Source organism: Carya illinoinensis, chromosome 9, assembly GCF_018687715.1.
Source record: "Carya illinoinensis cultivar Pawnee chromosome 9, C.illinoinensisPawnee_v1, whole genome shotgun sequence".
Lineage (NCBI taxonomy): Eukaryota > Viridiplantae > Streptophyta > Magnoliopsida > Fagales > Juglandaceae > Carya > Carya illinoinensis.
In genome coordinates, this window is record NC_056760.1 from 24355146 (window position 1) to 24377706 (window position 22561).

The 22561-nt window shown below is 37.5% G+C and overlaps 1 protein-coding gene across 1 annotated transcript; it reads right to left on the reverse strand.

The window, feature by feature from the left end:
• Nucleotides 1–207: 207 nt before the first annotated feature.
• Nucleotides 208–3831, reverse strand: LOC122276952. Its single transcript, XM_043086838.1, has 3 exons — nucleotides 1259–3831; nucleotides 1078–1165; nucleotides 208–978 (listed from the first exon to the last, which is right to left on the reverse strand). Exons 1-3 carry the CDS (start codon nucleotides 3829–3831, stop codon nucleotides 208–210), a joined length of 3432 nt encoding a protein of 1143 aa, XP_042942772.1.
• Nucleotides 3832–22561: the final 18730 nt, after the last annotated feature.

Here is a 22561-nt window from a genome sequence, read left to right on the forward strand (position 1 = left end):
TAATAAAAAGCATGTGTAACATATACCATCATGGACACCTAGTGCATGTATGCTAGAATATCCAAATTAAAAGCATTCAATGACATAAATAGCTATGGTTTTTAATGATTAACATTATCTATAATTAGATAAACCATTATCATAAAAATAGGATAAGATAACCATCAGGATAAATCTATATAATAACTAAAAAGATTCAAGATTCAACTAACCATCGCTATCCCCCTCATCAATGTTCTCCAACACAAAAGCGTCGTTAATGTCTTCATCATCAATGAAGGCCTCATCGTCACTTCCTTCAGCCAAATGCTCATGTGACAGTGTTGAAGGATCAACGGGCAAGTTGTCTTCATTTACTCGGATCAATGGATTGAGCATGTCTACTAAATTAGTTTCATTAACACAGCCATAGTTCCTAGGATCAGTGTCACTCTCATCGTCTATTTCACCAACGTCGGATTCATCATCAAGTTCATGCAACTCGGAGGTATTGTGTCGAATATTGTAAACATTCCTATTTGTTATCTTGTGTACGACGTGCCAACTGCCCCCTAAAGTCGGGTCTTTTATGTAAAAAACTTGCAACGATTGGCATACTAGAGCGAAAGGCTCATCTTTGTACCATTGCCTAGACGTGTTGACACTCGTTAAGTGATCCCCAATGTGTATCCCCCTTCTCATGTCACCAATGTCCCACCAATCACATTTAAACAAAAAACACTTACGCCAACCTAAATAACGTAATTCTATGATGTCCTGCAACACACCATAGAAGTCCACTGGCAATCCTTGATGGTCGCCATGGACAACAACACCACTGTTTTGGGTGCGGCGACGCCCCTCGAGTTCCTTCGTGTGAAACCGAATTCCATTCATTATACACCCAGAATATGATGCGACCAGTGGATCTGGACCACATGCTAATGCATATATGTCATCGGTCACCTCGGGGGGAATCTTAGCATGCAACTCGGCGATCTAACATGGATATTTGATTGAAAAAAAAAACAATAAAGAAGTCAATTCAAAGGTTAAATAACGGGAAATGTTTATAAATGAAAAGATAGTGAATGTTACGCGTGTTCTAAACCACGTTGGGAATTGACTTTGGTGCCTTCGCTCAATGTTGCTAAGGTCCTCTTCTTTCATCTTGTTATAGTGCTCACTACGAAAACCAAATCCACCAATAAAATAAGTTATCCACTTACAAATGCTGAGACAAATAAAATGCTGAATTGTGGATAAATCGTGCACTTACTCTATATAGTCTTCAATCTCTGCGCAATTATTAAGAACGTACCACTCGGCCTTGGCCAACAGTGCGTCTGGTAATTTTTCCACTCTTGCTGCCCCTAATGGGCGCACCTTTTGGGAGAAAACCGATAAACTTGACTCTCGGGAGGTTTGCCCAACTGTGTCACTGTTTCGTTCCTCTCGGTTATGTCTAGTCTCGATATCATTAAGGTACATAGAGCAAAATGTCAGACATTCGACATGAACATATGCCTCAGCAATTGAGCCTTCTGGACGAGCTCTGTTGCGGACATACCGCTTGAATTTACCCAGATACCTCTCGAAAGGGTACATCCACCTGTACTGAACAGGGCCTGCTAGCAATGCCTCATCTGGGAGATGAATAGCAAGGTGCACCATGATATCAAAAAATGCCGGTGGAAATATCATTTCCAATTTGCAAAGAATGACGGGGATATTAGCTTGAAGTCTTTCCAACACCCTTGTGTCTAGTGTTCGTGAGCATAATTCTTTGAAAAATGAGCATAACTCTATTAAAGCTCCCCTAATATCTGGTCGTAGGTACCCACCAATAATAACCGGCAACAAATATTGCATAAAGATATGACAATCATGGCTCTTCATTCCCATGATTTTTCCTTCATTAACGTTGACACACCGGGCAATATTTGAGGCAAAACCATCAGGAAATTTGACTTCTGCCATACGTGCACAAAAACTTCTTCGCTCAGTTCCATTTAACATGTAACATGCAAGACTCATATAAGTATGATTACCTTGATGCTGTAAATGCAATTCTTTCCTTAGTCCAAGATCTTCCAAGTCCCTACGCGCATTGACAGTGTCCTTACTTTTGCCTTCAATATTCATCAGGGTTCCCAAAACGTTATCACAGATGTTTTTCTCAATGTGCATGACATCTAAGTTATGCCGCAATCCCAAGTCTAACCAATAAGGAAGCTCAAAGAAGATACATTTTTTAGTCCAATTAAGTTCATTCGGGGTACGTTTCCGCTTCTTTGTTGATTTACCATACTGGATGTTGGAGACCTCATGTAATTGATCCATTAAAGCCTGTCCCGCAATGGTTTTAGGTTGGAGACGGCGTTCATCCTTTCCATTAAAAGCATTTTTTTTCTTCCTCCAATTGTGCTCTATGCCCAACCACCGACGATGGCCCATATAAGCATGTTTTCGGCCATGCTTCAACCATAATGCATCTGTTTCAAAGTTACATGTCGGACATGCCATCTTACCCTTTGTACTCCAGCCTGAAAGATTTGCGTATGCAGGAAAGTCATTGATTGTCCAGAGCAACGCTGCCCTCAATAGGAACATTTCGCCTTTGTATGCATCATATGTTTGAATTCCATCTTCCCATAATTCTCTCAACTCATCTATTAGTGGACGCAAGAACACGTCAATATCATTTCCCGGTGCCTTTGGTCCAGGGATTAACAATGACATCATCAAGTATGGATCTTTCATGCATGACCAAGGAGGCAAGTTGTACTGCACAAGCAAAACTGGCCAAATGCTGTACGGTTTGCTCATGTTATTGAAAGGGTTAAACCCATCACTTGCTAGAGCAAGTCTGACATTACGAGGATCTTGGGCAAATGCCTCATATTTGTTATCGAAGTCTTTCCATACCCTAGAATCAGCAGGATGTCTCATGAAGTTGGGCTCGTCAACACGCTCTTCTACATGCCATCTCATAGCTTGGGCAGTCTTCCGAGATATAAACAACCTTTGCAACCGCGGCTTCAGAGGAAAATACCGGAGGACTTTTTGGGGTAGCCTCTTTTGGTTAGTTGTGCTTGAGGCCCACCTAGATGCATTACATTTAGGGCATGCATCTTTATCGGCATTATCCTTCCAAAACAAGGCACAATCATTTGGGCATACATGTATCTTTGTGTAAGTAAAGCCCAAACCACGCTGTAAGCGACAAGCCTCGTTATATGAGTCAGGGAATAAAGCATGAGGAAAGGCAGCTTGCAGAAGCTTTATAACCATGTCGAACGACTTCACAGTCCAACCACCAACTGTCTTTATGTGAAGCAACTTGACTATGAATGATAACTTCGAGAACTCTGTGCAACTAGGATAAAGTGGTTGAGTGGCATCGTCTAGCAACTGGTCGAAGTTAAGGTGTAAAGGAGGAGACGAGGTGTGTCGGTTTTGACCCCCGTTTGAAAAAAATTCTGTTATACCAGAATTGTTCATAAAGGATCCCACACGGATATCATCTAACATCTCGTCGACATCATCAATGTAGTCATTGTCGTTATAGGCAGCATCACCATCTTCGTCAGAAGATGTGGTGTCTGGCAAAGTTTCCTCCTCGCCATGGAAGATCCATTCCGTATAAGATGGATCTATCCCTACTCTGAACAAGTGATCCTCAACCACTGAAAAAGGATGGAAAGATCGATTTCGGCATCTCCTACATGGACACCTAATGCAGTCTCTACCCGATGCATGGGCCTTCGCCATATCCATGAATTGTTTAACGCCTGATGCGTAATCGTTAGAATGCATTCTATCTCCAATATGCATCCAAGCCTTATCCATATGGTCAGGTCGCAGGGAACTGTACAAGTTAAGCAAGGCATATGAGTAGTATAAATGGTAGATCAAGGACTGTATGAAAGTTTGTAATTGTTTATTGCGAAAGGAGATGTAGGAAATCACAAAGGTATCGAAGGGATAGAACTATTTAAATGGAGTTGAATGGTTATGTACATGTAAGGATCCGATACATGTGTTAGGTCAATGATATTGAAGGGAGGTGCCTATAGGTCATAGGTCATAGTTGATGTTAGCATAGGTTTCTAGTGAGATGGAGGGTAATTCTTTCATGTCATTAGTAATGGAGGATATTTCGACCAGCTTATATTTTTTTAAGTATAGGAGTTGGTAGATCTACCTTTGGTTGGGGAGAGAGGAGGGGGGGGGGGGGGGGGAGGATATATGTAACTCTAATCGTAGAGGTGGCTCAAGGCTAGATAGATTCCGTGTTTCTCCCTCTCCACAATCTTATTATCCGAGGATAAGTAAAAAAAGAATGCATGGTGATCACATATTATGTCTTGAATGGTAAAATATTTACCAAGTCCGCCAAAAACTCTACATTATACATTGTATTATTGGCCATGTTGTATAAATATATATATATATACATGTTAAGTATACGTACTGTAGTCATAGTACGTACCCAAATTAAGGCCTCAAATACAAAACCTGATCTGAAAACTTGATTAGATCACATTATTTCTCTATAAGGAAGTTGTTTTTTCCTATCAATTTAGCTAAATGCATGAAGTAATTAAATCAGCTGATCTAACATCTTAGGTTAGATTTTAGATTTAATGTTAGAAGCGATACATGTGACAAGAACTTTGAGAATATATATATAATATGCATCGTCGATCGTAATACCTTTGTGACAATAAGATATATATATTAGTTCAAGTCAACCACACAATATTGAAAAGTGACTCATGATAGACAGACAGAGCCATCTTAATTAATTCCTTTCATCAGGGCAATAAATAGTCTACTAAATTAATTTCATAATTTAAATTACATTCATAGTTGTAACTTTATTGAAAGTTGACATGGCCAAGTGTGGAGTTAAGTATATATTGACATTTAGTAGTAAACATGAATAAAACATGGCCAATGACAAACATGGAGACTTCCCACTGCGTCCACTTTGATCCACAACCACTATATTATACAATGACTTTTGTGTATTGGATTTATTTTATTCTACAAATCCAATATTTGTTTTGCCGACCAATTGCATACAAACACACAAAGACAAACTATTGCAGATGATATCTCCAATATATTGGTCAAAATATTGAACACAAACAACTGCAGTTGAAGACTTACATGTGCGTCGGGTATATGTTTTCTTGTAAGAAGATCAAGAGAACATCATGTAAAAGCTAAAAATTACACACCGGTGCTCAGGTGTAACTCTTCCTACAAAGAAAAATGAAGCGTATTAATTATTATTTTTATACATGTAAGAGGACTTTAGAGCTCACAAGGTTCATGGCATAAAAAAGTATGTAAAGATGTAGAAATAACACAATCTTGTTATTTCTACAAGATAACACACTTGCGCTGTGTATTAGATAAAAATGAGACACCATCAATCTTTGTTGTTTAATGGCTACATGTAAGTCTAACTTACGCCAACATACACGTGCTTTCAAGTAAGCCTTTTCCCCAAACACAATCAACATGAAAAACAGCTGGCGAAATCATGCTTAGATGCTAAAACATCAAGAATTGGCCAAGACAGGCATGTAGAATATTTTTTCTACATGCCTGTCTATTATTCATCAAAGCTAAACAGTTTAAATAGGTAATAACCTCTTGAAAAACAAACTCAAACAGGTTGGTTCTTCACTTGCCAATTCAAGTTATAGGATAAATTCAATTATGACTAAAAAATCAACAAAGTAAAATCAATATTATAAGGGGAGAACCATCAATTGCAAGATCCACTTGGTATATCTTGATTTTTGCTAAACTACAGCTATTTACTAATAGCTTAAAGATGAATGTAAGAAAATAGGACAGACAGTGCAGAAAATGTAACAAAACAGGACAAGAATAACTTATTAAGTTTAGAAAACAAAATTAGACCATGGTAAAAGAAAAGAACACGTTAAAAATAACCACATGGCAAAACATTTCATCTTCACAATACACAAATTCTGAATGCCCACATCAATATAATACCAAAATCAGATCAAATTACAATATAAAAAGCAAGAACCCAACAATAAAACCCAACATATCCATGGGCCCTTACATCTCCAATTCCACATATATCAAAAATCCAAACATGGTTGAAAAAATCTGTATGTGTGTGCATGAATTATGCTTCTAATTATAGGCCATCTACTCATGTTTTAAACCCATATAAACACCCAAATAAATACCCCAAACCAACGAACAGTAATGGTGCAAATGGAACCATTTCTGTTCTTCATCTCAAAATTTGACCACCTTCAAGAACTGATCATACAAGGTCATACATCACCTCATACACCACCTATAAAGGTACTAGCATTTCGTTATAAGCCACCAAAGCAGTAGCTAGCATTCTATTTCCAAATCTGTCCAAAACAAGGAAGTACAAAAAACAAAAACTGCATTTTGAAAAGGTTTAACCTTCTGTTTTCTCTTCACTTATGTGTTTATTTTCTGCATGTTTGTTGGGTAATATTACAGTGTTAAGATGTTCACATCCTTCTAATTGGAATCACAACAAGAACCCTTCATAAGCTCCAAAACAGAAGACACAAAGCATACACAACAGGAACTTCTACCAAAATTAAACTCTGAACCCTAGTATCCATTCTTTTGTTGTTACCTTAAGCTCTCCTACTCATTTAGTCCTATGTAATACTCCACCATTCAGGCCTATCATATGCTCATTAGTAAACCTATTCAGCTGGAAAATATTTTACCACAATTGAACCAAAAAAGAAACCATAAATATTCTGCAGCAGTAAAATTAACAAAGTGATCCTAAAAAAACAGAGATCATTTTTCACACAGCAGGGCTCTTGACTTAATCCTAGCAAAAATCAAGCATGTGAATCTAATATTACAAAAAAGCACAATAGAAACCAAAGCTGCCTCGTGATTTGGGCGAGATATGGGCGAATGGGAGAGAAGTGGGGCAACCTTTTCTCAGCTAAACCAATATAAAATTTACTTTTACTTATCATGAGTTGATGCTAAAATTATTGAAAGTCGTTGGAAGAGGTCATTGGTTTACTCAACTAATTTCCTGGGGAACTAATTACTTAACTAATTTCATTGATTCCCATAATTAAATGCTACTGTCCTTGCATTCCCTACGACTTTTCCACATTGCATTTATTTTGTAAAAGAGTACTCATAACTGCCTTTAATGAAGGGTTTCCGCAAGCTTCGAATGGAGGGTATATTGGAGTTCTACCAAATTCCCCAGATGCACTAAAAAGTAGAAACAAAGACTTAGGACGTTGCTCTGTAATTTTTAGTTTTGACAAGTACTACCTATGGATATTGTTTTAAATCCTAAGCGAGTGGTAATTCAACCAAGCTCAAGATCAAGGTCAATTACTTGGAGAAGAAGGATTACAAGGTGGAAAAACAATGGGAGATATATAGAAGCTAAAGTTTTACCTCCATTGAGCCAAAGAACAAGGGGTTTCTTCTCAGGACAAGCTGTGGCTTCTGTCAACCAGTAGTGCAGAGAGCTCGGTCAACGTTGCTCGTTGACGGTAACGTATCCAGAAAATTGAGAAAATGTCACCTGTGGTTGTCCAGGCAGCGCTGAAATTCGATCTAGTTCTTGTTGTTTTGGGACAGCAGCAATGTCCGTGGTTGAGGAGAAGAAGAATAAGGACATGAAAAGAAGGGCTACACTTGGGAATGTGATTGGACCCTCTATATAATGTGTGTAGCACTCTCTCTATCTCTCTCTCTTCTTCAAGTGAGATAAGAGAGACAGAGAGTTTCAATATATATCTAACTAGTTCATAGAACTGGCTGGGTGAAGATATTGATGCCTCAATTATAGGTTAGTAGGGTTGGCCTTCCATTCTTATGTTGCTGCAACTGTGCACAACTGCAAGTTGGGCTGATAGTTGGGACCTTCTCTCTCTCGGGATTGTGTGTGTGTGTATGTGTGAGAGAGAGAGAGAGAGACAGAGACAGAGAGAGACTAGCTGGTCCTACAAGCTAGGCATGCAATTGATACCTGGATTAGAGCTTACTTAATAACACAGAAGCAGCATGATAAATGCATCACAAGAGATCTCATTTCAGGGTTACAAATACAATGTACAAAGCCATGAGCAGTGACTCATTAAGAGGCGCCTTCTGAATGAGAGAGCTAGGTTCACCTTTTGTGTCAAAACCTTGAATTTTCCCAGATTATTTCTCGAAACAGGGGAAATAAGAAAAAGAAAAATGGGTAATGCCAGTTTGAGCATGACAGTAACTCATTTGAGAGGTTGTGTCAAACTTACCTATCTAGTTGAGTTTGGCTTGAGATTTGGCAAAAGTATCAAACTTATTCTCTCTCTCTCTCTCTCTCTCTCTCTCTCTCTCTCTCTCTCTCTCTCTCTCTCTCTCTCTCTCTCTCTCTCTCTCTCGCGTTCCTAAACATAAAGAGAGAGATCAGAGAAAGGCTAACTACAATAGGTGAATTTAATGTAGGGTTGCAGCTCTTGGACCTCTTCTCGGGCACTTAACTGTTTCCAGCTTTGGATAAAGGAATGAGACACGCGACCTTGGAGGCCCTCATGACCAAAGAGTTCATATTTAATATAGACACGAGTCCCTATCACTCTTTTCTCGTGGGGGGTAAAATGCAGCAAGATTCATGAAATATATATATATATATATATATCTGGCACAGGCCAAAAGTAATAGGGTTTTTTTAAAAGGTTGTTCGATCGGATTTCAACGACGACCACAATCTTAGTACTGCTTCAAACTGCTTGACATGGGTTGATCTCCCATGTGGTGGGTTGTTCAAAGAAAAACTTGTCTAAATTAGTGGATAGGCCTCTGGTCCAGTAATACTATAGGAGTTAAAGGGTTGGTCATCCTTCTACACAGATTGACCAGATTCTTAATGCATGCATGGACTTGCTTACAAAGTGGTTCACCAAATTTTACACTTTTTTGACTTTTATTTCACATCAAACAACAACAACAACAACAACATTTTTCTTAATTTCAGTGCAATTATTTCATGATTAATAGTAATAATACTACTGCTTGCATTTCTATCTCTAAAAAAGAAAATCAGAAGAATGATGTGTATGCAAATGTATACGCTTCAAAACCTAAGTACAGTGCAGGAACACCCATATGCATATATGCATGCATGCAGTTTTAGTTTGTCAATGAACTCGAAGAGAATCATGCTTACCATAATATGTCCAGGGGAGAAATAAAATTAAATAAAAGCAAATATAGGGTTGGAACTGAAGAAGATCGATCTTATTAAGTGCAAAGGAGTTTGGCTAAGAGAAAAAGAGAAGGAAAAAAAATGATATTTTGTAAGCATTGTTTAAAGGAAAATGATCATAGACATAAAACCATTTTTACAACATTTTATGTATACCAGAATGTTCTAAATGAGGGGATATTTTTATAAAGTAAGTTATAAAAATAACATAACTTTACGTAAATACACTCATTTTAAAACATGATTCTATAAAGGGTTGAAACAAAAAAAAAAAATAGAAGAAGTCTGCCATATGAAAGGCAAATTACTAACAAAAGCTAGCACATTGAAAAGGATTGTATACCGGTTCATGGATAGCACCAATCAACAGCTTTTAGATAGTAATATTATAAGTAGCTAGCCGATAATGATATATATGACAACAACAACAAAAATAAAACAAAAATACTAAGATACAAATAGTAATTTTAATTTCTTAGCTACAATTAACCTCTTAAATGCTATTCCCCCAATTATACATATCAAGAAAAGCATCTAACTTTACACGGTATTTCGAATGCAAGCCTTATAGATTTATGGAGATTAAGATTTCTGTCTGAAATTTAAGAACTAGAACTAAAGAAAGATAAATGAAAATATAGATCATACAATATATATATATATATATCTTTCTATACCTGGAAGCGGCAGGGGATCGTTGGCTGATGGACCGTGGACGATCTGGAGAATGAGGAGCGGTGGGGGTGAGTGCGGGTTGATCGGCGTAGGGGAAAGTGAGAAAAGGACGCGGAGGAGCTATGGGCAACAATGGGGACGTGCCGTGGAGGAAAGGCGGCAGAGTGCTATTCTAGAGAGAGAAACAGAGGAGATCGTGGGAAAGGAGAGAGATCTGAGAGAGGGAGAGTGAGAGATCTAAGTGGCGTCGTATTGGGTGTGCCGCGGCGTCTGTGGTGGCCGGAGAGAGAGAGAGAGAGAGAGAGAGAGAGAGAGAGAGAGAGAGAGAGAGAGAGAGAGTTCTCGATTTGGGGGGTGGGGGAATATGGTGTCTGGAGAAAGGGCGCCCGGGGGAGAGAGAGCAATATCATTCTAAGTTTCTAACCGGCCAGTCAAAGTGATTGTGGGAGTGAGTCAAATACACCTTTCCTCACTCTTTTCACTTTAGGTTATTTTTAACATAAAGTATTTTTCACAAATTATTACTCGTGGACATGATTTCAATGGCAAAATTTCATATTTTTTTTCCACGAACAGGTTTAGTGTCATAAAGTAAGTATTTGCCACGGATGTTTATTTTGGGAAAAAAATTCATGAGAAAAACCTAAATTTCTTGTAGTGACAGAGTTAGAGTCTAAGCTATGACTCAAATCCAAGTTGAGAGTTTCTCGGCATTTAGGCCTCTTCTGTTCGATTCTCAATTACGGGTATGGCGCTACTATGATCACGCCCAAGTAGGGAATTAGTCACATCTGATTACTCCCTAGCTCCCACGTACCCTTTCATTTAACAAAAATAAAATTTTGCCCTTTGGCTGCAAATGTGTTATTTGGCACAGAAAAGTTGTCATGCACACAATGGACACAAGTAATAAGTCGATCTCAAATATTTTTTTGTCAAAAGGTCATAAATAAGTTTATTTGCTGCAGAGGGTCCGACTTGCCTCCTTTTGTATTTTTAACAAGACATCTCCTTTCCAAATTAATAGCCAATGATCAAAAAAATTTTAAACAAGCCGATCAATGGCCATATACAATCCCAAAAGGAATCAAGTCTATTTGACACACGATGTCTTTAATCACAGGCTGGTGGCCACAAATGAAAGCTTTTCAGCCCCAATGAAGAGTTACCCTTTGTAAAACTTTTGTGGTAGATGTCGGCATTGTAGAGTCCCATCATATTCAATGGGATGAATATGCAGTAATGGAATATAATTTCGTATCGAGAAATGCTACTCGTCATCTTATAATGTGGCAGTAGATGATCTGAGATTATTTATTATATTTCACATGTAAACCTATCATCTAATGTCACATCATAGGATGATGAAAAAAGAAATAATAAATAAATTTTTTTCATGTTTATTAGACTCTATTAAGGAACTGATCATCCATTGTTATGATTGTTACAAACTTCAAAAATAAATATTCAACAAGTCATGTACGTGCTAGTACCCTTTTTTTTCCATCGTTGTTTCATTTAAACTTATCTCTTATGGCATGGACGTTGCAATGATGGCGGCGAACCTCACTACAAGAAATCGTAGTTTTACCAGCGATTTTATAATCGCCGCAATATCAAACGCTACTATATATATATGTTTGCCTGCGATTAGAAACGCGCCGAGGAATTCTACAAAAAGCCTAGCGCCACCTAATTAAATCTTTTTAGAGGCGACTAAAAACTATATTACAATGACCTTATACGCCGCAACATCCCATAAATTAATTTAGGGTCGGGATAGGACCCAGGGCGCCAAACCTGTTTCCCCCCAAATTATTTCCCCCGCCCTCACCATCGCACGACCATCTTCGGAAGATCGAAGTGGATGAATCAGTGACCAAAATCTCCCCCAGCAACCTCCCTCGACTGAAAGCCCGCCTCATTGGTGCCCATTTTCCACTCCTCGTTGACCCACACCGGTGTTCTCCTTCCCGTTCTAAAGCTTCCCCTGTTTGAGCTTTGCTCCAAAATTCCACCGGTGTTTCAGTCCGTCGTTTGCACACGCCGGCTGCCGAGGAAGAAGGCCAGTCGTTTCTCATTGCAACAGATGAAAGGTTAGCCATTTTTGAGTTGTGGCTTCTTCTTTGTACTTGTGATCACTGCCACTTCTTTAAGGGTTTGAATATTGATGAAGCGCTAAAACTGCATGATTAAGTTACTTAAGTGAATAAATTATTTAATAAAAAAATGATTAAGTACTTAATTATGCAATAGATCACAATACTTGAGTCAATTGATAAATTCTGGTATTTTTGTGCTTGAAAAGATTTATAATACAATTACTTCACATGACAATAAATATTTCATTTTTTCCTCTCATAACAGGGGTAGTTTGGGCAATACACATATGCAGTGGACTCACAATGCACATGCACACATTCGGACCATGCAGTGGACTCACACAGCACACATGCAGAAAATGCAAACATGCAACAAACCAACACATGCAGACATGCAGCGGACAACACTCATACAAACACAACACACGCTGGAAAAATGCACACATGCAGAAAAGCATCACCAGGACAGCACATAACCTGGACGTTGCATACAAACTCATGCAGAACACTCACACATGCAGACCTTTGGACAGCTGAAGCAGAAAACTCACATGTGCAGCAGCTACTACAGCAAGAGAAGAAGACTCACACATGCAGAAAAGTACAAAACCAGCAAAGCACTCGGACAACACCAGCAGAACACTCACAGCACTTGCAGAAAAATCACATGTGCAGCAGCTACTACACCAAGCAGCAGAAGATCATTCGGACAGCACTCACACATGCAATGAACCTGCAGCAAGGAAAAGCACACAGCCACTCACACATGCAGTAAACATGCTGGAGTCCAGCATGTGGTTCGGATAGCACTCACACATGCAATGAACCTGCAGCAAGGAAAAGCACACAGCACTCACACATGCAATGAACCTGCAGCAAGGAAAAGCACACAGCCACTCACACATGCAGTAAACATGCTGGAGTCCAGCATGTGGTTCGGACAGCACTCATTCGAAAAGTAAACATGCAGATCACTCGTGCAGCAGCTACTACAGCAAACGAAAGAAGATCATTCGGACGTGCAGCAGGTAAACAGAAAAAAAAAAAAAAAAAACAGCTGGCCTTCAGGGGATGTTTTTCTTTTTCGTTTGAGTGGAAGGGATGGCTGGCAATTCTCTTTTTGAGAAAAGCAGCAGAACCATGTCTGGCACCAAAAACTGAAGCACATGGCACCAACCTGGACGTACAGCAGTAGCTTAGTTTGGAGTTTCATTTCTTCTTCCTTTAAATTTTGAGATAGGAGGCGGCTGGTGAAAAAAAGTTGGGAGTTTTTTGGTGTTTTCATACATCATTACTTTACCTTTTGTTTAGACTAGAAGGGGCTGGGGTTGGTTTTTTTTTTTTCATTTTCGTTTTCTGTTTTGGATGCTAGCAGCAAATTTTCTGCTGTTTTCTTTTGGTTTTTCACCTAGCTACAGCAGTTTGTTTAGCTTGGTTTTTATTGTTTCTTTCATTTTCATTCGGCTACAGCAGTAGCTTAGCTTAGCTTTTATTTGTTTCTTTCTTTCGTTTAAGCTGGAGGTAGCATTAGAGTAGCTTTGATTTTTCATTAATCTTCTTTTCGTTTTTAGACTAAAGAAGCGGCTAGTTTTGTTTTTTTTATTTTCATTCCTCTTTTTCGTTTAGCTTTAGAGAGTAGAGTAGTCTGAAGTTTAATTATTTTCTCATCTTTTTCATTTGGACGGAAGGCGGTTTGCTTTGTCTTCATGCATTTAATTTTCGTTTAGCAGTTCGACGTCTTTGTTCTTCTTCTTTACGTTTTTCTTTCGACTAGCATCTTGGAGGTGGCTTTCTTCTTGGTTAATTTTTGGCTTTTGGCTCATTTTTATTTTTAGATTTCTTTTGGTTTCAGATTTTTTTCATGACTCATCTTAGACTTATTTTTGTAGTTAGAAATCTCATGTGTAGCTAATTTCTAAAACTTGGGTTGTGGAATAAGACTTAATTTATTTTGGGTTCTAGTTTGATGCAATATTTTGTTGTTGAATGTTGATTTCACTAAGTTACTAGTTGAATTTAAATTGAAAATTGATGCGGCTCTTGCTCTTGTTTTGTTGTTGACATGAGGCACAACAAAAGCTTGAAAATTATCAAGGCTTCTCTCAATTGATTGTTAATGTGTGTTCGGCTAGTAAAATAGAAAATCCCTTAGGAAAATATTGCAAAATCTTGAGCTTAACTTTTTATCTTCCGATTAGCAATGCCTTGATTGGATTGTTAATCGAGAAAATTATCTAGAATCCGAAATAAAGAGAGTCTCATACCCAACCCAAGTGTTCGTTAAATTTGTTTTGTTTTAGAAACTCTAATTTCAATTTCGATTATCTTTTTGCATTGCATTTGAATTTTATTTTCATCACTCATACTCGATTCATTTGTTACTCACAAATCTCCTATACGCTTTGATAACCCATTGTCCCTGTGGAATAAGATTCTGGACTTATCCTTGATACAACTTGACACTTCTACACTTGGAAGCACATTCGAACGAGAGTCAAGTTTTTGGCGCCGTTGCCGGGGACAACTGGTGCTTATTAGAGCATTCCTCTACTGCTGAGAGGACGTTGTGGAGCTGTGAACCTTTTCACAACTTGGGTGACATCTAATTTTTTTTTTCCTTCTCTTTGTTTATTTTTCATGGTCTTTCATTATCTGCTCTTGTTTGTATGACTAGTTGGACTAGAGACCATACATCTCGACTGTTTAGGACACAATCATTGACATCTTTTAGCTCTGCATCATCTTCTGTAGAATCATCATCAGACACTGATAGCATCATGGCTGAAAATGAGCATCATGATAGAGAAGTGGAGAATCCAAACAAGACTCTTAGAGAGTATCTTCAGCCTGTTAGGACTAGCACACATTCTTGCATCATTTTGCCTATTAATGCAAATACTTTTAATTTCAAACCTGGGATGATTCCACTGTTACCACACTTTCATGGTATGGAATCTGAAAACCCCTATTTGCATATCAAAGAGTTTGAAGAAGTGTGTTCCACATTCATGGATAGAACATGCACTGATGAAGTCATAAGATTGAAACTGTTTCCATTTTCCTTAAAAGTCAAGGCTAAGACATGGTTGAATTCCTTAAGACCAAGATCCATTGAGACTTGGCAAGAAATGCAAACTGAATTTTTAAAGAAATTTTTTCCCATGCATAGAACTAATGCTTTGAAGAGATAGATCATGAATTTTGGCCAAAAGGATGTGGAAATATTTTATCATTGTTGGGAACGATTCAAAGACCTTTTAAATGCATGTCCCCATCATGGATATGAGAATTGGAGGGTCATTAGTTTTTTTTATGAGGGGTTGCAACCAAAAATGAGACAATTTGTGGAGACCATGTGTAATGGAGCATTTTTTAACAAAGAACCTGAAGAAGCTTTTGAATATTTTGATTATCTAGCTGAAAATGCACAATCATGGGATACATCTGATGTTCATGATAGGTCGGAAAGTTCATGGACAATTTCAGGGGGTGGGAAATATAATCTGAGAGAAGTAGATGATTTGAATGCTAGGTTGGCTATGATTTCTAAGAAATTAGAAACCATAGAAATGAAGAAAGTGAATGAAGTACAAGCTGTACCTCAGATTACCTTGAGCTGTAATATTTGTGAGGGCCAAGGGCATTCAACTAATGATTGCCCGACCATTCCTGCCTTCAAAGAAGTTCTCTTGGATTAATCTAATGCTGTTAATATGGTTGCTAAATCTTTTTCAGGTCCTTATTCCAACACTTACAATTCGGGATGGAGAAATCACCCTAATTTCAGTTGGAGGGGTGAACAAGTTGCTTTACTTGCACCCAACATAGCTGGTCCTTCACAAATTGTACCCTACACTACCCAAGGAGGTCCAGGACCATCTCAGTATGCCAACCACATGGTTCCAGCCCAGAAAAAGAACCTTGAAGATAATTTCCAGCAATTATCCACCAATTTCCAGCAGCTGTCCATCAATTTTCAGCAATTCATGCAAAGCCAAGCTGCTATCAATAGTCAAAATTCACAAGCCATTGCTGAGATTCGAGGGTCAGTCACAAGGTTGACTACAACCATGAGTGCTCAAGAGAAAGGGAAGTTCCCTGCACAATCTCAGCCTAATCCCCAAGGCCAAAACCACCAATTTCAAAATGTGGCAGGAGATTCAAATGTCAAGCAAGTCAAGGCTATTACAACCTTGAGAAGTGGTAAGGTGATTGGCATTCCAGCTCAAGAGGTAGAAAAGAATGGTAACACTTCTAAACCTCCTTCTGAAAATAAGGCACATGATCCTTTGAAATCTGAAAGTGTCCCAAGCACTACACTTGCACCTTTTCCTCAAAGGTTAGCCCCTTTGCACAAAGATAAGCATCACGCGGAAATTCTTGAAATTTTTAAGCAAGTTAGGATTAATATACCATTGTTAGATGCTATTCAACAGATTCCTACCTATGCTAAATTTTTAAAGGATTTATGTATCGTAAAAAGAAAATTGAATGTGCAAAAGAAAGTTTTTCTTACTGAGCAGGTTAGTGCTATTATCCAAACCAACACTCCTCCCAAATACAAGGACCCAGGATCTCCTACCATAGCTTGCATGATAGGGAGCTCAAAAATAGGCCAAGCATTATTAGACTTAGGTTCAAGTGTGAACTTATTGCCTTATAATGTTTATGTTCAGCTTGGATTGGGTGAGTTGAAATCTACTTCTATCACATTGCAGTTGGCTGACAGGTCTATTAAGATTCCAAGGGGAGTTGTGGAAGATGTTTTGGTTCAAGTAGACAAATTCTACTATCCAGTAGACTTTGTCATACTCGACATGCAATTGACTAATCATTCTACTTTCCAAGCACCTGTTATCTTAGGAAGACCCTTCTTGGCTACTTCTAATGCACTCATAAATTGTAGAAGTTGAGTTTTGGAAATATGACCTTGGAGCTAAATATTTTTAATCTTTGCAGGCAACTGCAAGAAGTTGAAGAAGTTCATGAAGTGAATTTGCTGGAAAATTTCATTGATGAAAATTCTACACATTACTTTCAACTTATTGATTCTTTAGAAGAATTTGAAAAAGATTTGAAAATATTTGATAATGTTAATGACTCATCTTTTGTTTCCTCAATAGGTCAGCAAGTTACACCACCATGGAGGCCAAAATTTGAGCAACTTCCACCATTGACATCAACCCTCAAGCCTTCGGAGGAGCAATCCCCAACTTTGGACTTCAAACCTCTTCCATTGGAGTTGAAGTATGCTTTCTTAGGACCACAAAGCACCTTCCCTGTGGTAATTTCTTCTCACTTAACTAGTGAACAAGAAGATAAATTGCTAGAGGTCCTTAAGAAACATAAAAAGTCTATTGGGTGGACAATGGCTGATATAAAAGGTATAAGTCTCTTGGAGTGTACCCATAGAATTTATTTAGAAGATGATGCAAAGCCTTCGAGGGAAATGCAAAGAAGCTTGAATCCCACAATGAAGGAAGTGGTTAAAGGTGAGGTGTGGAAATTGCTTGATGTAGGTATCATTTACCCCATCTCGGATAGCAAGTGGGTAAGTCCCATTCATGTAGTTCCAAAAAAATCCGGGCTTACCATTGTTAAAAATGAACAAAATGAATCGATTCCTACCAGAATTCCTACTGGTTGGCGCATGTGTATAGATTATAGGAAGTTGAATGCCGCCACTAGGAAAGATCATTTTCCTTTGCCTTTTCTTGATCAAGTGTTAGAAAAAGTTGCTAGACATGCCTTTTATTGTTTCTTAGATGGATTCTCTGGTTACTATCAATTAGAAATAGCACCAGAGGATCAAGAAAAGACCACCTTTACTTGTCCTTTTGGTACTTTTGCTTTTAGGAGAATGCCTTTTGGTTTATGCAATGCACCAGCAACTTTTCAAAGATGCATGCTTAGCATCTTTAGTGACATGATTGAAAACACTCTAGAAGTGTTTATGGATGATTTTTCTATATTTGGTGATTCATTTGAGAGTTGTTTAACCAATTTACAAGCTGTTTTTGCCAGGTGTGAAGAGAAGCAATTGCTACTTAATTGGGAGAAGTGCCATTTCATGGTACAACATGGCATTGTTCTGGGACATATTGTTTCATCTAGAGGACTTGAAGTAGATAGAGCAAAAATTGAGTTGATTTCTAAACTTTCTACACCTAAGTCAATTAAAGACATTAGATCTTTTCTTGGGCATGCGGGTTTTTATAGGAGATTTATCAAAGACTTTAGCTCTACTTCTAAGCCTTTATGTAAGCTATTGATGAATGATATAAAATTTGATTGGACACCCGAGTGTCAAGAAGCTTTTTGTCGGCTTAAAACTTTGCTAACCACTGCTCCTATTCTTCAACCTCCTGATTGGTCACTTTCTTTTGAAATCATGTGTGATGCAAGTGATTTTGCTATAGGAGCTGTTCTTGGACAGCGTAGGAACAAACTTCCTTATGTCATTTACTATGCAAGTAAAACTTTGAATTTTGCTCAAAAAAATTATTCTACTACTGAAAAAGAATTACTTGCTGTGGTATTTGCTTTAGAGAAGTTTCGAGCATATATTCTTGGTTCTCCTATAGTCATCTTTACTGACCATGCAGCTCTCAAGTATTTATTGACAAAGAAAGATGCAAAACCAAGGTTGATTAGATGGATACTTTTACTCCAGGAGTTCAATATTATCATCAAGGACAAGAAAGGAGTAGAGAATGTGGTAGCCGACCATCTATCTAGGCTCACAGTTGCTGAAACTGAACAACCGACACCTGTTCTTGATTCTTTTCCTGATGAACATCTTATGTTAGTTGAAAATTTTTCTTGGTTTGCTGATATAGTAAATTTCTTGGTGACAGGACAAACACCACCTCATTGGAGCGCTCAAGATACACGGAAATTCATGCATGAGGTGAGATCGTTCTTCTATGATGATCCTTACCTTTTCAAGTATTGTTCAGATCAAATCATTAGGAAGTGTGTGCCCAATGACGAAATTTCTGGTGTCTTAAATTTTTGCCATACGGAAGCTTGTGGTGGGCATTTTTCAGCCCACAAAACAGTGGCCAAAATTCTTCAAAGCGGATTTTATTGGCAAACCATGTTCAAGGATGCCTTTAGTTTTTGTAAAACTTGTGAACCTTGTCAGAAATTAGGAGGAATCACTAGGAGAAATATGATGCCTATGCAACCCATACTAGTGATTGAAATTTTTGATTGTTGGGGGATAGATTTTATGGGACCATTTCCTTCTTCTTATGGCTATTTATACATTTTGCTTGCTGTTGACTATGTTTCTAAGTGGGTTGAGGCAGTCCCTTACAAATCTAATGATCATTAAGTTGTTTTAAAATTTTTGAAAGAAAACATTTTTGCAAGGTTTGGCATGCCTAAAGCCATAATTAGTGATAATGGCATCCACTTTTGTAACAAGCATTTCTTGGCCTTAATGATGAAGTATGGTATCCATCATAAAATCTCTACTCTCTATCATCCTCAAACCAATGGACAAGCTGAACTAGCAAATAGGGAGATTAAAAACATTCTTGAAAAAACAGTTAACCCAAACAGGAAGGATTGGTCTTTGAGATTGTCTGATGCCTTGTGGGCTTATAGAACAGCCTTTAAAACCATTTTGGGCATGTCTCCATATAGACTAGTGTATGGTAAGGCTTGCCAAGTCTTATGCATTGTGTTAGAACTATTTTGATCAAATTAAGTAAAGCATTTTTCATATGAGAAATGGATAACATTTAAAATCATATTACATTTCCCACTAAATTCACGAGTTAGAATTCAGGAGATAGGCTCATCTCAACCCCCTCCTTTTCTTCCCACTCTAATCTAAAGAAAGTAAGATTGAAGCACACATGATGTTTTATTCTGTCTGCACTTATGAGGAAAGAGGTTGGTGAGTTTCACTATGCATACGTCATGCAAGTTTCGACACTTGTTTTACCAAACAAACTCACGTCTGTTGGAAAACAAAATTCATATAGGGTCATGGAACTATATTTTGTTTCTACCAAATGCAGAGTGCTGTGTATGAGCTTGAAAAATTTTGTGACCTCAAAGTAAGGATAGAACTGAACTTGAGGAGCCATAGCCCCTCACCCAACTTACATATCTTATCTACCTCTGAAAATCATAACCCATATCTTTGCATCCTACCCAATTTACCCTTCCAATATGGCTATCATCCAACCCAATGAATTGCCATATTTTGGCAAGATTGATGACCTTGGGTGTATATATAAGATGGGGTTGTATGGGTTGATCGGGTCATACAATCTCTGTAAAAAAATTGCCAATTGGAGCTCACATGAAAAAAAATTATCGATTTAATAATGAACCTCACTATTTTTTAAAACGATGGATATGGCTATTATACATTCCACAATTATATATAGTATGAAAACCAAGGACCACAAAGGTATGAAAAGTTAAGAAGCTAAAGATGAACTGTACTTCCAAGTCCATAAATTAAACTTGTTAGCTATGCTAAGTGAAATTAATTGCTTTTGAAATTCCATTGTTATACTAAAATTGAAATAATTATATTGTGCATTTATAATATACTTGAGTAAATGTTTTGGAAGAGATCTTTGGTACTCTTGGACCCAATTCTTACTTGACTACTTGGTTTTACAAACTGTATAATCTCTCACTCGAATGCTCATGTGTATTGCTATGTGTGAATATAAAATATGTGAAATAATCTATGAAATCAATACAATTACGATACAAAATAAATTAGTTTGAATTTGATATAAATAAACTTGAATTTCCATACGTTAACTTGGTAAGACACGATTAATAAAAATGTCATTTGCCCGTCAACTCGTAATCAGATCGAAAAAAATCTGTTTTAATTTTTTTGCATTTTCTTTTCTTGTTTTCTGGTGTTTTTGGGCTTTTAGTTGGCAGACCTTAGGCTCTCTCTAGTTTTTAATTTCACTTCTAGTTTTAGTTTTGGGAAGATGGTTCCAGACCTTAAGGGATCGGCAGCTAATTTTATTTTCATTTACTTTACATTTGGTAAGATGGGAAGATTAACTTTGGTGTCTTAACTATGTGAGTGTGCCAGCTTCATTGCAAACATTTTAAGGGCAAAATATCATGATTTAACAATTGACTCCAGTTTATAATTTACTGCATAATTAAGTGTTAAATTCATTTTTTTGGTTAAATAATTTAGTCACTTTAACAACTTAATTATGCAGTTTTTACACTTTATCATTTCAACCAAAAAAAGTTCATTTCCTCTACTTTAATCTTCAAATTCTATAAATTTTAGTTTATAACTTCATTGTAGCTAAGATGTAATTTTGTTAATTGTTTGACTACTTAACATTTTAGGATTCAGTAATTTTTTCAGTTAATTAAGTACTCTTATATGAAAATATTAATTTTCTTATAATATTTTCAGTTTGGATGTCAATTTTTTTTTTTATTTTAATTACATTTGAGAGATGGGGGTTTCGAACTCCAAACCCCCATTTTGGAGGCAGGGGTTATTCCAATCAGGCCATAGGCCTTTGACTTGAATGTTAATTATAAAATATGTTGATTCATTAATCTAATGAAAAAACCTGGGGAGCGGTCGGGCTAATGAACATAGAAGAGCAGCCCACCACTAATCAGCTGACACCTACGCTTTTCAGCTAAGCGTGCCTGTGTTGCACTACATCTGATTACTGTATATTAGCAGAAATCCTTCTCACCCCCTCTCTGCCTTAGCATCTCCTCTTTGCCCCATCGCAATGCTGCTCACGTGGCCACCTCTCTCTCTCGACACCTCTCTCTCTCGCATGACTGGAGTTAGCATGGTTGAAACACATACGCCTTCATCTCTTCTATCAACACAGAGGCTAACTGTGTTCTGTTTCTACTTCATTTTCTTCTTTGTGAACTTGCATTTACAAACATCCTTTTCCTTGGTACAAACAACCAACATTCATACCTCCAACATAAACTTTAATACTTCAATCCATCAAAATAGAAACAGAGAAATTGAGAAATTATTCAGGAGACCACCATCATCTTTTTCTTTTTTTCTTTTGTTAATATAATCCAATTCCATTTCGACCTGTTTACTTTACTCATGTTTTTATTTTTAATTTAATATGAAATTTATTTACTTGCTTTTTGCTGGAGTTTGAACACCATATGATGCTTCTCTCCAACCATTGCCGAAGGCTTATACAAATTAGATTTTGTATACCCGATTGATTTACAGTCAAATTCAAGAAAACATTGATCAAATTTTCTCCAATAGAAAACCAGTGATTTATACTCCAGAAAATGGAAAAATTTCTCTAACTAGCATCAAAAAGGGGAAGAAATAGAGCTTTATGTACAGATTTTCAGAAATCTGTATTTCTTTACTGAAAGCAATATGTTGAAGTTTTTATTATTTGTTGAATTCCATCACAGTCTGTGCTGGCCGTTCGAGTTGCCATCGGGGATTTTTGATGCTTTTTCAGTTGATCCACCTTCATTTGGGTTGGAATGGAGTAGAAAATAGGGG

What these genes read in the sequence shown, in the direction of transcription:
- LOC122276952 (XM_043086838.1), bottom strand. Translation starts at nt 3,831, where the DNA reads ATGGATAAGGCTTGGATGCATATTGGAGATAGAATGCATTCTAACGAT. An exon ending in GAGATTGAAGACTATATAGA is followed by an intron (nt 1,166 to 1,258) that starts GTAAGTGCACGA and finishes TGGTTTTCGTAG; the next exon opens with TGAGCACTATAACAAGATGA. An exon ending in CAACGTGGTTTAGAACACGC is followed by an intron (nt 979 to 1,077) that starts GTAACATTCACT and finishes TATCCATGTTAG; the next exon opens with ATCGCCGAGTTGCATGCTAA.